The sequence below is a fragment of the Passer domesticus genome, chromosome 20 (assembly GCF_036417665.1).
Source record: "Passer domesticus isolate bPasDom1 chromosome 20, bPasDom1.hap1, whole genome shotgun sequence".
Lineage (NCBI taxonomy): Eukaryota > Metazoa > Chordata > Aves > Passeriformes > Passeridae > Passer > Passer domesticus.
The window spans coordinates 1,156,244-1,173,234 of NC_087493.1; the positions used below are offsets into that span (position 1 = coordinate 1,156,244).

Consider the following 16,991-nt stretch of genomic DNA (forward strand, 5'->3'; position numbering starts at 1 on the left):
AATCTTCATCCAGCACTCTCTTTCTCATGGGCTTCCCAAAGACAGTTTATGAACCTACCTGAAGAAGTGTGAGAACAGGAAGAATATTTGATAACTGCTTGGAAGTTATGGTGCATTCTGTGGTTGAGCCGTAATGATAAAGCTGGTTAGCTGCTGTCCACAAGCGTGAGGCTACATCATCTAACACACGTGATTTCTCCTACACCACTGGAGAAGAAAAAAAGCTATCTCCATTGTTTATGCTTACAACTAAAGAAGCACATCTTCCATGCTTGCCACTGGATCTCCTGCAGTTATTCCCCCTAATCTAACATGATTTTGTACCAATTAGACAAAATCCCTTGTGATCTCTTTCTCTTGTTTTCAGTTGTATTTTATCAATTTAATTCATCAAAGTAGTTTCTCTCAAACACTTTTTTAAATGCTTTATCAGTTTAGCCACTGGATGGCAGCTCACTGCAACCGTTCAGTTTTCTGGAAAATCCATGGCTTCTTTATGAACAGTTTTTCATGCACTTACAAAACATAGGTGTTGTGAGGCAAGAATTTCACATTTGTTCGATGATATCTTTACTGTTGTCTTTAATTTTCATGGTTTGGAGTAACTTGCAGTGTTACTTTGGGAGAATTTCACAGTAAATGTACATTCTGTAGTACTGTTCTTACTTGCGTTTGAAATGTAAAGTCTTCTAATAACAGGTGATTTTTTTTCCCCCCCCAAGAATGACAAATAATATGACTGGTTTTGTTCTTTTCCTTTAAATTAAAATTCAATTGCTATAAGGGGGGCAGTGTGGGGAAGGAGGGAGGGAAGAAGTTCCATATTATCTCCCATCAGCCCTCATGTCACTTCAGAGTGCAAAACATGGTAGTATTTTTCTAGCAACTTTTCAATAAGGCTGTAGTTTCTTAACTCTTCAGTAGTTCTGCAAGTATTCACTTTAAAGGTCTCTTGACTGCAGCCAAAATTTTCCCTTCTAATAATACTGAATTGTTTTGCTTGACATAAACAAAAGCTTAGACTAGTGAATGATGTACCTTTTTTTCCATGTGATTTCACATAGACTACTTCTTATGCTGTTTCTATGGTCATTCTGCAAAACCAGAGGAAAACAGTTAAATTTTTTTCACTAGTAGATCCATATGTATATGCATGTGTACATAAGAAGATGGATGTCCTTGCAGCTTATAGTAGATTCTACACAATAATCAATTTCCATTTATTCATGTCCTTAGAATATACATTTAACTTCTGTTAGGATTATTTTTTTATATTCAAAAAAGTTCTTAAAAAGTATAAATAAAAAATACCCATAACTTTTAGCATTGGGGACATATATAGCACCTTTCTGCTCCTCTAGAAGTCAAAAATGAAGTTCAGTTATTTCTGTAATGCATAGTATTTGACATATTTTCAAGTGCTCAGATGGCTGTGAAGGAATTGAACTTTAATGTCTATAAGATGGGGGGTTTTGTAAAACAAGTGTTTTTTTCTCTCCTCTCTCCCCAGTGGTTATGTGGTTATGAAATCTGATCTTATTTTGCAAAAGATATTGTCTGGCTGATTTGTTTATTTAAGGTCCCCTCTGCTGTACAAGTCCTCTTAGGGGACCTACCATAGACCAGTTTATAGGTTTCATTCAGCACAGTCTGAGTCTTATTAGAATGGAGGAAGTTGATGTGATGATTAAACTCCTCATACAGTGTTTGAAAGGTCTGAGACAATCCAGTGTTTCCATCAGTACCATTGTTCTAGTGTTACCTATATGTTACTCCCTTTGCAGGTAGTGCTTGCTGAATTTGATGTGGGAATTAAAAAAGAGAGAATGTGAGTTTCACAAGCAGACAACTGAAAAGGATTAACTTAGTTCTGTCCCATGAAGTTAACTTATTTTAAGCTGTTACCCATTACTTACAGAATGAATGACTGTATTATAATCTAAAGTCATTCCTGTGTGAAACACGTGAAAAGATGACTGTTGTTTTTGCTGCTTTCTTCCACCTATGTAGTGAACTAGGACAGCAGGAAGCATGGGTATTTGTGGTATGCATCCCTAGTGACTGGTTTTTTTCCCATGCAACCAAAAACTGTGTATAGGTATTTGAAAGAGCTCTGTCATCCTTCCACGTGTTCAAAAACCTCTGTATATGCAATGCTCACTAATCATCATCCAGCATTACTTGGATTGTTCTCTGATGTCCATGTCCACTTGCTTCAGTGGTGTTGTAATTGATACCTTAATAATTTGACAAATTGAGTTTATATAGGTAGAGGGGAAAAAACCCTCACTTGATACCATTGAGAAAAACAGACAAGCTTTCAGGAAGAGGGCTTGTAGGAATTTGCTATGTTTTCCAGCTGTGTTGGCTTTTGTGTAACAAAATTAATTATTTCTGCCTATAAACATTACCTTTAGGGTAGCAAAAGGTTGCCTGGGCAGTTGTGGTATCCATGCATTCCTGCATCTTGAATGTTGCACGATTGGAGTTTAGCTTCTGGTTTGGTTTACTTGTCTTGGATGTTCTTTAAAGGACACTGCTGTAATAATGGATTCAAAACCACGTTGTCCTATTGCAGTCTTGACTATAAAGATTGCATGACCAACTGCTGTTCACTCAGCAAGAACAAAAGAACCACAACTGCATGTATACTTATTAAATGTAAATGTTGCTTACTCTGTGTCATGCAGTTTAAACTCTGATGGCACTTCAGAAGAAACCTCTGATTTTTGCACTTTTCTGACTTGAATTCTTGATTAGAGATTTCTAATACTGTTTCTAATACTTGCACCTTCTGCCTCTTTCTACACTGTGTTTTCAAGGTATGTAAATGCAGCAGCCTTTTAGCCTAGAAATTTTACCCTGACAATGCAGCAGTTTTAATTCCTAGCTCTTTTGTATCTCATTTCTGATATCAGCAAAACAGAAACATGCTCTGGGTGGAAGTACTGAGAGTAGTATTGATATTGAAGGGCAGTTTATGCCTCTTGAGCTGAGGTGACCTCCAAAGCTGATTCTAAATACCCATACAGATGGACCCTCAGAGACTATTGAGCTCCATGCAATTAAAATGCTTTTGTTCAGTAAAATGTTGAGACTAGAACAGAACAAAATAAAACAGATAATTTAAAAATTATCTATTTAGATAATATAGATTAGATTAATTGTAGATTAGATATATATATTATAGATATATCCATATATAGAGAGATAATATAGATTAGATTAATTATATATCAGATTACTGTAGATAATACAGATAGATAAAATAGAACAAGGAAAGACGATGAGGACAATAAACAAAGGTGGATTAAACTAAACAAAACCAGATCAAAACAAACAAACAATAAATATCCACAAAACATCCTTAGTATTTATTCTGCTGAAATCAACAGCTTTGCTCTGTGTCTCATAGGTCTAAACAGCAACTGTCTCTGGCAGCTGAGCAAGAACAGATTCTGAAACAAAGTAAAATGCAGGCAGAACTTAACTGGCAGCAGCTCTGTGAGAATGCTGAATGTAATTGGTATCAGAAACCAGAGGATCCAACACACAGCCTATCTTCATCAAGAGAGGAGGTGAGAATTTAAAATTAATACTGTTTAAGAATCATCTATTGCATAGACAGCTATGGAGTCTTCTCACCACGGTGTTTCACAGGGAAATATGTCTTTAGCTTTCTTTCAAAAATCTGTAAAACAGTATTTGTGTATTGTGTAGAGCAGTTCATCACATGTATTTTATCAGAGATCAGACTAATTTTCATGAGCAATCTCTAATAGTGGCTTTTTCTCCCTTTCCATGTAATCAAATTGGCTTGAGAGATGTTTTTCCTTTGCCATTGTAGCAAAAGAAGAAAGATGTTTCTTAGATCAGCCCGAGGGCAGAAAGAATTTCAGATCACAGTACCACTTGAATTCTATCAAGAGAACAATATTAGTCCTGAAAAGCTCCTGGGTGGTATTTTTGTGTGGAAAAAAACCCCTTATTTTGTGTAGTGTAACAACTTCAGCTTCTGAAAAATTAAATACATGCTTATTGTTTAGAGACTATTAGACAATGGTCTAACAATTCTCAACTCCCAGTTGTGCTGAACTCACAGGTCCAGAGGAAACACTTGTTTCTGAAGTTCAGAATGCTGGCATTTACTCTAGTGTTTTATTTTATCATTGTCCTTCCAAAATTATTCATAGGCATCAATAGCTGTAGCATGTGAACATACTAGAGAGATAAATCATCATTTTCCATTTCACATGAAGAAGATAAGAAAATTATGACAATTTTTTTGTCTGTTAGGGCAGTTTTTGACAGAGACAAAGGGAATGTGCTTAAGTCCCTGTGCTATGTTTTAAAGTATCCTTAATTTCCTTCTTTTTCTTTTAATTTCCCTTTTCCTTTCCCTTCCTTACCTTTCCTTTTCTTCTATTCCTTTGTGTTTGAGCTACTGACATCCTCTGCCTCCCCTCCATTCCTTCAGTCCCAGGCTCAAGCTGATGTGCAGAAAACAGACTACAGGTTGCATGAAGTGAAGAGTGTTCTTTCTGCTTTGACTGTTGAGAGAGAACAGACAATACAAGCATCATTTAATCACAGTATTTCACCTGAAGGGGAGAAACAGGTTAGACAACACTTCGTGTAGACATGGACAAATTCATTCTAAGATAACAATATTATGGGCCTTGTTTCCACTGAACTTACTGTAGGCAGTTCATCTATTTCATATGTTTCATTCAAAATACAGGCATATCTGTCCTGGAATAATATAGATTAGGTCATGGGCTTAATTGTGGCTCTCATTCTTTACTCACTAGCAAAAGGAGCAAGCTGGACAGAGACAGTTGCTTCAAAAAGTGACAACGTACTGTAGCATCGTGGAACCAAATGGGAATAATTAATTTCTAGAACCTCATTCCTGAGGTTCTGTGTCAGTTGCAGTTCAGGGTAGATTTTAAAGTTGAAAAGTTACAATTTTAAGGCAATGTCCTTTCATTGCTACCTCTTAAATTGCTTATATTTTAAAAAGCCATTCAGAGTTGAAAATGTAATGCTGGTTTGAAGTCATGCTGAAGGATAGTGCATTAAGAGTATAAAACTGCCTTTGGTAAAAGAGTGAAAGCAAAGTGTATGCTGCAGTGCACTCTCCTGGGTGGCTACAGGTGCTCAACAGGGACCAGTTCAGAGCATGCTACCAGAGCTTGCTAAGAAAAAGCAGTGCTAAGCAAGCCCAGTAGTTCCTGAATGCAGAAAATATTGTTTCCAGAAAGATACTTCCTTAAGACAGATTTTATTGTAGATAAAAGTAGACTGCTAGCAAAAACTTGCTATGGAGCAAGTAGTTTTTCCAATTTTATTTCAAACTGGACTGATTTGCTAATTGATCACAGAGATACCAAGAGAATGGCTGGGCACAGTTTCGTCTTTATATTCTTATATTCTTCTTTGTATTCACTGTTCTCTTCAACTGTGGATGGCAAGACTGTCTTCATTGTCACTTTTTTTTGTTGTTAAAAAACTCTGGCTTTTGCACTTTTGGCATGTAGGATAAGCAGTACCCATCTCAGCAAAACTTTTTTGGTCTTTTTCCTTTTTATGGGAAGGGCCAGTGTTTAAAAAACTAAATAACAAAATTTAAAAGTCTATTATTCTAGTCTAGAACCTTTTCTGTACAAAATGAAATGTAAACAAACAGAAGAAAACTCACCAAGACATTTGTGTCAATGAGTCCTCTTAAAGAACGAATAGCCTCTGGTTCAGATGACTGATGCAAGAAAGATCAAAATTTAAATATACCTTAGTACACTATCTTCAGTACACAGGTCCTTTTCTTCAAAATGGTCTGAGACCCCAGCAGTGTGCTAGAAATGTTGCAGTAGTCATTCTTGGCCTTTTAATAAGTAACTGAGATGTGAAACACCCCAGCCGGGAAAATCTTGCTTATAACTTATATTTTAGTATGACTTAGGTCATGTTTGTCTAACTAGAGCATGCTAATAATATCATACACAGAAAAGGAAAGAGTGCTTCAAGTAATTCTGGTTTATTAGGGTTTTTGTGGTCTTCTCTCTAGACCTATTTCCACTTACACAAATCTGGAACAGTTGTATTTCTGGTTTAAACTGTGATGGTTCATGTGTACATTGCAAGTTGAGATGAAGTCCTGGGCCCCAAAATTCACATCTGGGTGTTGCATTGCTACCTACTGGTGCCTTTGCCTGATGCACCTTAAAAGCCTTGGAAAGACTGTAAAAGCAGAATAGTGATTATTCACATCTTCTATGTAGCCTGTACTATCAGGGCAAAAACAATCACAGGAGAAAGAAACTGCAGGGCAGTTTGTCTTTATGCTGGGGAAATTTAATTTGAAGGCCATTAGCATTCCAGATGAGACTTTCAGATGACACTCGCAGAACAGACTTATGACTGGGAAAATAAGAGGGCTGAAGGAAGTGGGAGTGATGGAGAAGATGGAAACAGTAGTGTTTGAGGCTGTGCAAGGTGTAAATGTTGAGACTGTAGTATTTTGATGTATCTGAAGTATTTTGACTACATGTGTTAAGCACCTCATGGATTGCCGTGCTCTCTGAAGAGGCAAAACTGCTGCTTTGCAAGAATTTTAGTTTAGAGTTAAATATAAAGAAACGTTTATGGTGTAACTGTCCCTGGACATGTTTAAAACAAGACTGGAAATGGCACTCAGTGCCATGGTTTAGCTGATGAGGAGGTGTTAGGTCATAGGTTGGACTAGATAATCTTAAAGGTCTTTTCCAACCTAGTTCATTCTGTCATTCTGTGATTCTGTTTTAGCAACATTTTAATACAAATACTCAAAAGACATATCATGGTCTTTTCCTTGTGCAAAATATTTGATCTGAGTGGCTTGTGAATTAGGATTTGTTTAGTGACTGTAGGAATATACATCCCTCTTTGCATGGCTTCCTAATATTCCTGTATCAAATAGTATCTGCATTTCTTAAATGGATGATGACACATGTTCCTGTCAGTGAAAGAAGATTTTACAGGGGTAGAATCTCAATTCTATACTCTCTGTTTGGATGAAACCACAGTTATAATACTTTACCACTGACCAAACAAGACATTTAAAAATCTTTGCAGACACACTTAGAATGAATAAACAGCAAAAGTAAGTAATATTGGGACCCTGATATTCTGATCTTTATATGCCGTAAGTCCTACCCATAAGTATTTTTTTCCTGAGGATTTTGCTGGCATTTCAAGTGACCAGGAAACGTGTTTTCCAATCAATGTCGTATTTTCTAGATATTGTCCATTGTCCAGGTTATGTGGGTGTAGTCCACACACTCGTTCCCTTTTTTTGGCTTAGCAGAGGACATCCAGCTTTTTTATGTTTGCCTGGGGCTAGGTTTTTAGGTTTTTTGTTTGGTTTTGCTTGGTTGGTTTTTATTTTTTCCCCAGGAATTTTCTTCCCATTTGTAGTCAGGGAGATGGTGAACGGACAGCGATCCAGAAGCATACCATTGTACTGGTTCTGGGGGAGTGGGAGAAGCGGAGGAGGGGGCAGAGTTATTCTGGCAGTCTCCTAGCTGGGGGTGGGCAGTCTTTGCCCTGTTGGGAGCAGAGGCCGTCGTGTGTTTGTTCTTCGCCTTGGACCTCTCCTGCGCAGCGGTTTTTCCACACTGCCGTGGAGCTCCGCCTGCCGCCGGCTTCTGAGCGTGTTGCTTGCAAGAGAGGAGTCCCGGCAGCTGCACTGACTGGGATGGCGGGCTGCCAGCGCCGAGAGCCCAGCGCAGTCCCCGCGGCTGCCCGGGAAGCCGTTCCCTCCGCGCCCTGCGGAACCGCCGCTGGCAGCACGTCCGCCGGACCTCCTCCCTCTTCGGCAGTGCGAGATCGCGGTGAAGCCCTGCGTCCCTTCCAGCGCGTACCGGCTGCCGTTAGCCATGCCGAAGGGCGATCACTGCTGGCCTGGGTGCCTGCGGGAGTCAGCCCTTCCTCCCTCGCTCTCATCGCAGCTGCCATCTCCGCGGAGGGGCCGCGCTGCAGCTGGAGCCGCGGCCGGCACTGCAGCCTACAGCGCCCCTTGTCGGCCGTCGTCGTAACTACACCAAAGGGGAATGCTTGGTGGGCGGGCCCAGGCTGTTGGTGGTGTTTCTTTTATATATATAGAGAGAGAGACAGACAGACAGACAGAGACAGAGAGAGACACAGACACGGACACGGACACGGACTGAGAGGGGGAGAGAGAGAGCCTAGTAAAGAACTGTTATTCTTTTAAATATATCTTTGTCTGGAAGCCCTGTAATTTCAAATTCATAATAATTTGGAGGGAGGATGTGATCTTTCCATTCCAGGGACATTCCCATCTGCCTTGGGAAATATCTCTCTTTTAAACCAGGACAATGTTATTGTCAACAAATGATCTCCAATGACACTTTCAAGAATTTGACAGGTCAGAAAGGGGACTGCTTTTGAGCCCATAAGTTCCTTAAGGGGAGAGTTTACCTGCATGTGGAAGAGAGATAAACCACACCTGCAGAACAACAGTTATAAAACAGAGCTAGCTCTGGTGCCATGGTCCTCCCCATGCGCACCTCCTCCTATGATGTTCTCAGTACAGCACTTCTTTCCCAGGCAAATCCTCAGTAAACACATTTATTCTCCTCCCATGGTACTTTTCTCCCATATATGTTCATGGGTTGAAAGTATGTCTGTGAGTGTGGAGAGAATATGCGTCACTTAATAATGAAGGGTTCTTTTTGTCTTGTACTTTTATTTTCCAGATATTTCAGTATGGTGATGAAAGTTCTCTGTGTAAATATATCCCTGCTTCGGAAATAAAAAAGCTGCAGGAACAGAATGCCAGCCTTCGGGCTGCTATTGCACAAATGAGGAAAGAAATGGAGAGTCTTGATGAGCAGATGTTGTCTTCTCTTCCTCAAACAGAAGACAGACAGCTTGCAGAGCAAGGTGAAAATCTTGACAAAGAACTTTAAATTCAGTTAAGAAAGTTTAGGAGTCATGGTCATGACCTATGAAGGCTACCCAATCCATGAGTGTGTAAAAATTTTTATTTGATTGCACCATACACAAGAACACAGTAGCCTGAGATTCTGTATTACGAATTACTATAAAACAGTTATTAGTGAAAAGAAATACACACACACACACACACACACACACACACTATAAGTCACTACAAAATTACCACTAGAAAAGCAATCATGTATATATTTTGCAAGAGTAAAGCAATTATATGTATATTACAGAATTCCTGATAGTGAAGCCAGTATGTAGAATCACAGAATCGTTTGGATTGGAAGGGATCTTTAAAGATCTCCTAGTCCAAACCCCCTGCCATGGGGGTTTACAGTCCATTTACAGTATATCTACTGAAGTGGTGTACAAAAGGAGGTTCAGGGGAAACTTACCACTATCTACAACTACCTGAAGGGGAGTTGTCATGAGGTGGGGATCAGTCTCTGTTTCCTAGTAATAAGCAATAGGACAACAGAAATAACCTCAAATTATGCCAGAGGAGGTTTAGATTGGATATTTTTAAAAATTAAATCTTAAAAATTATTAAATAGTTAAATATTAAAATTTTCTTTTTGAAAAGGCCTATTCAAGCATTGGCACAGGCTGCTCAGGGAAATGGCTGAGTCACCATCCCTGGAGGTGTTTAAAAGGCATGTATGTGTATGTGGACGTTTAAAGACGTGGTTTAGTGGAAGACTTGGCAGTGTTAGGTCACTGGTTTCACTTGATGTTTTAAAGGTCTTTTCCAACCTAAATCTATGGTTTTATGATTCTGTAACTAGACAAACTCATTTACATGCATGAGACAGTGTTCTGATGCAGCTCTTGCTATGAAAGCCTAAACCCTCTATAAATACATGTGCATTCATATTATACTCCTCTTTTAGGTTCACTGAGCACAAACAAAATTTCAACTAGAACCACACTGAGCAACATCAAAATCAGTTCAAGTAAGTTGGATTGTATAGTAAACCCAGACACAGAAGAGGTATGTTGAGTTTCAACTACTTAAAAATATCTGTATGTATGTGCGTGTGTGTGTGTGTAATTAAATACATAGTGTATTATTTTTGTTTGAGTAAATATTATAAACTGAAGTAATATGTGCTTATGTGATTGGTCAGATGACAGCCAGCAAAGATTTTTTTAGCCAAACTTATTCTTTCTAGGCAATAAATTTTGACTAGTCATCCCTTAGAACAAGTCACTTCTGATCTTGCAGGCTGGTCTTGATGGGTTTTTTACCCACTTGCAAATGCTTAAACCACTGTGGATCACTGATTCAGGTTTTCCATTGTAAATCCATATTTTAGTCTTTTTTTTTTAAATGCCTAAACATAGGGGGGGCAGGTGAAGTAAGTAAGCAAAGCCATAGCGATAGTTTTATTTTTTCCATTTAAAATAACAGAGCTTCTGTGACCATAATCTGGAAATTATCAGTTCCAGCACTAAAGAAGAAGAGGAAAGTTTATTGTGGAAACTAGTAAAAATAGAATGTAAACATTTGCTTGTACATATCTTTTTCTATTTTTCTTTTGTGTCAGCTCTGAGGAGAGTTTTTCCTCTACTCTTCTTTAGTACCCATCTTTTCAGTGTTTTCTCTGTTTTGTAATGCAGAATTTTGCTCTGGACATAGATCTAAAGGTAAAAGATTTCTGAGTTCCACTCCTAATTCTATAGCTTACAGTCTGTCACCTGAAAAAAAAAATCTTCTGTGGAATGTTGTGGAATGTTTTTCTGAAAAGTTCAGGAAAAATAGAAGTTCATGTAAATGGCATTCCTTGCCCCAGCCAGGTGATGTGCTTTTGTCTTTTGATCCAGTGAAGGTGGTCCATAGTGTGACGACCAGTGGTGCCATGATTGGTCATTGCCTTCACCTCACTTTATGTTAAGCTTTAGAATGTCAATTTCACCAATGAAGGTAGATTAATAATTTCACACACACATAATCACACAGAATCACTGAGTTGGAAGAAACCTTCAAGATCATTGAGTCCTACCCAGCCCCAACGCCTCAACTAAACCCTGGCCCCCAGTGCCACATCCAGGCTTTGTTAAACACACCCAGGGATGGGGACTCCACCACCTCCCTGGGCAGCCATTCCAGAACTTTATCACCCCTTCAGTAAAAAATTTTTCCTAATATCCAACCTATATTTCCCTTGGCACAGCTTGAGACTGTGTCCTCTGGTTCTGTCAGCTGCTGCCTGGAGAAAGAGCCTAACCCCACCAGACTACAACTACTCTTCAGGGAGTTGTAGAGAGTGATAAGGTCACCCCTGAGTCTCCTTTTCTCCAGGTGAGCACCCCCAGCTCCCCCAGTCATTCCTCACAGGGTTTGTGTTCCCAGCCCCTCTCCAGCCTTGTTGCCCCCTCTGGACGTGCTCAGTGTCTCAACGTCCGTCCCAAACTGAGGGGCCAGAGCTGGGCACAGCACTCGAGGTGTGCCTCACCAGTGCTGAGTACAGGGGCAGAATGACTCCCTGCTCCTGCTGGCCACACCATTCCTGATCCAGGCCAGGAGCCATTGGCCTTCTTGGCCACCAGGGCACACTGCTGGCTCAGGTTCAGTTGGCTGTCAGTACCCCCAGGTCCCTTTCTGCCTGGGTACTGCCCAGCCACACTGTCCCCAGCCTAGAACACTGCAGGGGGTTATTGTGGCCAAATGCAGGACTCGGCACTTGGACTTCTTAAATGTCTGCATTTTATTGGATTCTGCCCATCCTTCCAACCATTCCAGGTCTCTCTGCAGAGCCCTCCTACCTTCCAACAGATCAACACACACTCCCAGCTACTTGTGTTACTTGCTTTTATACAACCTGCTAGATGTGTGTCAAAGTGCTGTTCATTTTTCCTTTCACTTTGGTGTCTTAGTATTTTCAGACTTTAGTTCTGCACTAATTTCTCTATCTTTCTCCCCCATACTCTTTGTAGGCCTGCATGCTTTCCCTGTAAGTTCTCAAGAGCCTTCCTTTTACTAGTAAAACTATCCAAAGAAATAAGAGTATGGGAGTTGCTTGGCACAATAAGGCAACAATGGTTTGGTTTTTTCGCAGTATGGATAATAGCTTTCAATGTGTACTCCTTGAATCATAGGTGATTTAGTTGAAAACTGTGTAATTGCTGTAAACAGTTAGTGTAGGATGTTTCTAGCTAGTTTATATGTAAAAGAGTAAACATACCAATGAATAATTGTAAAACAATTTTCATGCATGTAATACATTTAGATACTTACGGCAATGTGTGAAATGTAAAATGTTTATAGGGAGATGACTGTTCAGTGAATGATGACTATTTAAATGGCTATCAGAAAGTCTCCTCTGTGGGGGCTGAAAGAAGACAAGTATATGGGTCTTGAAAAACAAGGATGCAATCTTTTGGGTATATACCTTACCATTATGTATATGTACAGGTGGACTCAGGAAGCCAGAGACAAAACAGATTGTAGAATCTTTCCTTTTCAGTAAATGTTTTAAGTTATATCTACCCCTTTTGTTTGTATGTACAAATCATTAAACAATGTACACAATGATTAAACAAAGAAGGATTTGTAGCAGATTGCTATTTGGTATAAAGAGCTTTTTTTGGCATTTTATCTTAAAATTAAGTGCTCTTTAGTTTACAGTTATACAGTGTTTATCCTATGTGTATTATTTTACACTTACAGTTGACAATATCTGTGGCAATGTCTTGGGCTGTTACAGTGTTTTGCAGTTTAATTTGCCCTATACTGCTAAAAAATCTTGAAAATGTGCCCTAAAAAATGGACTGTAGCCTTCAATTTTACACTTTTTCTTCAACTGACCTCTCATGCGTATTTGTACAAATCCCTGAACCTGCAGACCTCACTTTCAAAATATTCATTATAAGCACTGTCTGTTTTATTTAGGGGCCAGAACCCGAAGTTCTTGAAGAAAACATGGTTACTTTTGGACAACAGCTACCTGGTGTAGGTACTGGTGTTGATTGTCAATATAGTGTCAAACACACTCTACGAGGAATGCAAGATAAACTCAAGGAAGCAACAAGAAAAATTTCAATTCTGAACCAAGAAAAGAGGCAGCTGATTGAAATGGGAAACAGACTCAGGGCAGAACTTGGAATGGTGTTAAAGAAAGGTAAATTTATTCTAAAGAAAAGTGCTAGCTTATATATTTAGAATAAAATGGACAGAGAATCAATTCATCCTTTGAGCTGGAGAAAGCTAGGCTTCATTATAAAAAAGAGGTGCTGGACCTGACTGGTCCTTGATCTACATAGCTCATGTGAGACTGTGGTACTATCCTTGCAAGTAAGATCCTTGCAAGTATGCTGTGATAGGAGATGCTAAGATCAAACAAGCGTCTACGTAGTGACTTTTGCTGATAAACATCGTAGATGAAGAAGACTCTTAGAGTCATCTTAGATGACCCCCTGGTGCCTAGATGTCAGTGTGGGAACTTGAACTTTACTTTAAGACTTTGTTTATGAGCATAAAAGAGGTAGTGTATCTCTTGGAATAAAAACTAACACTTTAGGAAAGTGGAAGAGAAAGCAGAATAAGTTTACTGTAAACTTGAATTAAGAGTATATATAATGTAAAAAGATTTCACTGTGGATATCTAAGTTCCATGCATAGTCTTTCTGGCAATGAAATAAAGGGAAAAAAGCACGAGGCCCATTTCTGCATAGCATTGAAACCATTTGCAATGAGAAGGCCTGTGTTCTGTGGTTCATTTATTATCTGCTGTAAACACTTGCTAGAAATGCAATATGGTTGACAAAATATCAACAAAGAATGCCTTCCTCAGTATATTTTCTCCTTTATAGGAGTCTGGCATCCTGTTAGCTCTAAACACTGCACAGTTTGTATTGCCTCTGGTAGTCTTCTTCCAAGAGAACTTGTCAAAAGAACACAGTGTCAGCTATCAGTTCTAAAGCATCTACAGCACAGACTCACAACACAGGTAATTATATGCTGTTTGAAATTTAGCCATAATAAGCCATTAAGCCAGTTCTAATTCCACGAATATAACCTAAAATTCTGCATTTAAATTACTCTGACTGAATTTAGCTCAAATCTATCTTTGGAAGATTCTATAGAATCATTGCATATCTGGGGCTGGAAAGAACCCATGAGGATCTTTGCATCCTGATGTCACACAGGACAACCTAGAAGTTAAGCCATTTAAGTTAGAGGCATTGTCCCAAATGTTTTTTCAACACAGAAAGGCTTAGGGCTATGGCCACACCCTGGGGAGATTGTTCCACTGCTTGACCACCCTTCTCAGGGAAGAATTGTCTGAATTTTCCCTGATGCAGATTTAAGACATTCCTCCACATCCTATCACCGGACAGCAAAAACAAAAATCAGCACTTCCTACTCTTCTTCCCCATCATGGAAGGAAGTTATAGAGAGCAATGAGGTCATCTGCCAGCCTCCTCTTTTTTGAGCTGAAGAGGCCAAGTATCCTCAGCCACTCTTCATAAATCTAGGCATCTAACCTTTTCACCATCTTTGTTTGCCCTCCTTTGGACTTTCTTCTAATATTTCTATATTCTTCTCATATTGTGGAGCCCAAAAATGCCCACATTTTGTACTTGAGGTAAAGCCGTGTCAGTGCTGAGCATAGTGGGACATTCACTTCTTTTGGCCGGTTAGCTGTGCTGTGTTTAACACACTAAGGACACAGCTGGCACTCCTGGCCACCAGGATACGCTGTTGATTCTTGCTGAGCTTGCCAACAATCAAAACCCCCAGATCCCTTTCTTCAGGGCTGCACTTCAGCCTCTCGTCCCTCAAATGTATACAGACATCCATGCCTATAGTCCCAGGTACAGAATCCAGCTTTTTTGCTCTCATAAAATTTCATGCAGTTGGTGATTACCAAGCATTCCAGTCTATCAAGGTCTATTTGTAAGGTCTCTCTATCCAGAAGGGAATCAATGAGTCCTTCTCATTTAGTATCATCAGCCAACCTAGTGCACACTCAACTCATGTGTCCAGGTCATTGATCAAAGACTGCAGAGAACTGACCTGAAAATTGAGCCTTGGCAAACACCATTAGTGACTGGCCACAAGCCAGATGGTTCCCCATAAGTTTAAAGGGTTTCGGACTTCAAAAGTAATATTTTTAAATGTGATCTTTAACCAAGGTATTTCAGAAACACATTTATTTATGCAGTGTAAATGCTATCCTAAATTACAAATTTCGTAAGGCTTACTTTTAACTAAGCAAGAAAGGCTGTTTGAAGGATTTGCACTATGTTCTAATATAAACTTTAAAATTATTAATCAGTGAGGGTATTTCCAAATACTCACAGTGGTGGGATTTTAAAGCACCCATGTCCAAATGACATATATAAAAGCAGGATATATAGTTAATCTGTCTCATGTATTTTGTAATTGAAATGCAACCTTTAATAGTTAAATTGCAGGTTTTATCAGAGAGACCAATGAATGAATCCTGGCTTCCCTAGTAGTTAGTGGCAGACCTCCCAGTAACTTCGATAGTCAGGATTTCACTGTGTACTTTATTTAATTGATCAACAGATTTGTTCCTGTGGGGATTGGGTCAGAGCAGTTGATTGTTGTTGTAGTTTTGAAGGCAGTAAACTGTGTTCTTTTAGAAAGGGTGAGGTTGTTGCTCTGAGGTATAAAACTCCAGTAGAATTATTAACCAAGTTTAGCTGGAGAAACACTTCCTTTGGGAACCACTCTGTGGATATTCTCAGTTCAGTCAAAGAAAGAACAGAGATAATTTCTCCCAAGCTGAGCCTGAGGATCTTAAAAGAAAGAATTAAAACAATTATTATCTCTCTTTCTGTAACCGTTGTTTATAAATGTAGTTCTCCACAGTGTGCATTCATAGTACACCAATAATGTGAGATGTTTCTACTCTAAGACCAATCAAGTATCGCCTTAGCGAGTCACATTATAAAAAGACCTGCTACTGTGATTAAACACTTTTTATCTTCTGATCCACCTGAAGACTGGAGTCTTCTTCCCCTCCCTGACTCAACAGCGTCACCACTCTGGGCAAGTTGTTCCAGGGTTTGTTCACCCTCACAATAAAGAGGGCTGTCATTTGGTTGGGGTTTTCTTTCCCCTTATACTTAAGCAAGGTGTCCTATACTTACTTTTTTGCTCATTGTCACTTGGTCTTCCAGTGTATACCAGTGAGATGACTCCAACTCAGTCATCTTTATCTCCTTATAACATCCTCATCAGATGTTTATACATGTTGAAAAGATTAATCTTTCTCTTCTGGAGGTCTGCAAGGCCAGCTGCCCCACCTTCTTCTTCTACATCAGATGTTCCAATTCACTGATCTTTTTGGCTGTTTGCTATTTTGTGGAATGCCTCAGCATGCTTGTGGATATATAATTTTTTTCTGTATGCTTGTGATAATCTCATTAACCTAAAGTCACAAGCTTGGCATCCTTTGTTCACTTGAACTTTCAGTTCTCTGTTTCAGAAATAGCAACCTGTTTATTGAACAGTAACACTGGAAATAATTTTTTACAAAGGAAATTAGGGTTCAGCAAACCAGTTGAGGAGACCTCTTGTAACCTGCATGTTTCATCTGTGCACTGCTGGGACTGAGGTCTGAAAAAGATTAGCTAAATGCTTATACCAAACATACATAAAAGTGACTTCGAGATCTGGGCAGAATTACCAAAATTCAAAACCACTTTTTTTTTTTTTCCTTTCCCACCTCTTTAATTATTCTTTCTTTCATAGCTCACCTTAGAACTTCACTGACTTTCAAATTAAGACCAATTAATATTCATATCCATCCATCCCAGTCTTCTCTTGCCTTATTTTTAATGAGCAAGATACTGTGTTTGTGTTTTTCTACATATCTCATGTCTCCCATGTTCTGTTAAAAATCATCAAAGATGATTCTTGCTTTTGTAGGAATAAATAGATTTTTAAAATACAGCATGACTATGGCACTTGGAGAGGTAGAATTTGACTGTGAGTTTCCAGATGGTGA

General features: G+C 39.1%; 1 protein-coding gene across 13 annotated transcripts in view; it reads left to right on the forward strand.

Annotated features, from left to right (window-relative positions):
- Nucleotides 1-16,991, forward strand: part of CCDC57 (coiled-coil domain containing 57) — a 33,672-nt gene that overhangs the window by 8,048 nt on the left and 8,633 nt on the right. For 11 of the 13 annotated variants that reach the window (XM_064395389.1, XM_064395395.1, XM_064395391.1 and 8 more), the window contains 6 exons: nucleotides 3,416-3,578; nucleotides 4,478-4,618; nucleotides 8,757-8,943; nucleotides 9,900-10,000; nucleotides 12,902-13,130; nucleotides 13,822-13,958. In XM_064395389.1, the coding sequence (XP_064251459.1) occupies nucleotides 3,416-3,578; nucleotides 4,478-4,618; nucleotides 8,757-8,943; nucleotides 9,900-10,000; nucleotides 12,902-13,130; nucleotides 13,822-13,958 (958 nt within the window). The remainder of the gene's footprint in view (nucleotides 1-3,415; nucleotides 3,579-4,477; nucleotides 4,619-8,756; nucleotides 8,944-9,899; nucleotides 10,001-12,901; nucleotides 13,131-13,821; nucleotides 13,959-16,991) is intronic. The other 2 variants (XM_064395396.1, XM_064395399.1) reach the window with 2 other exon arrangements.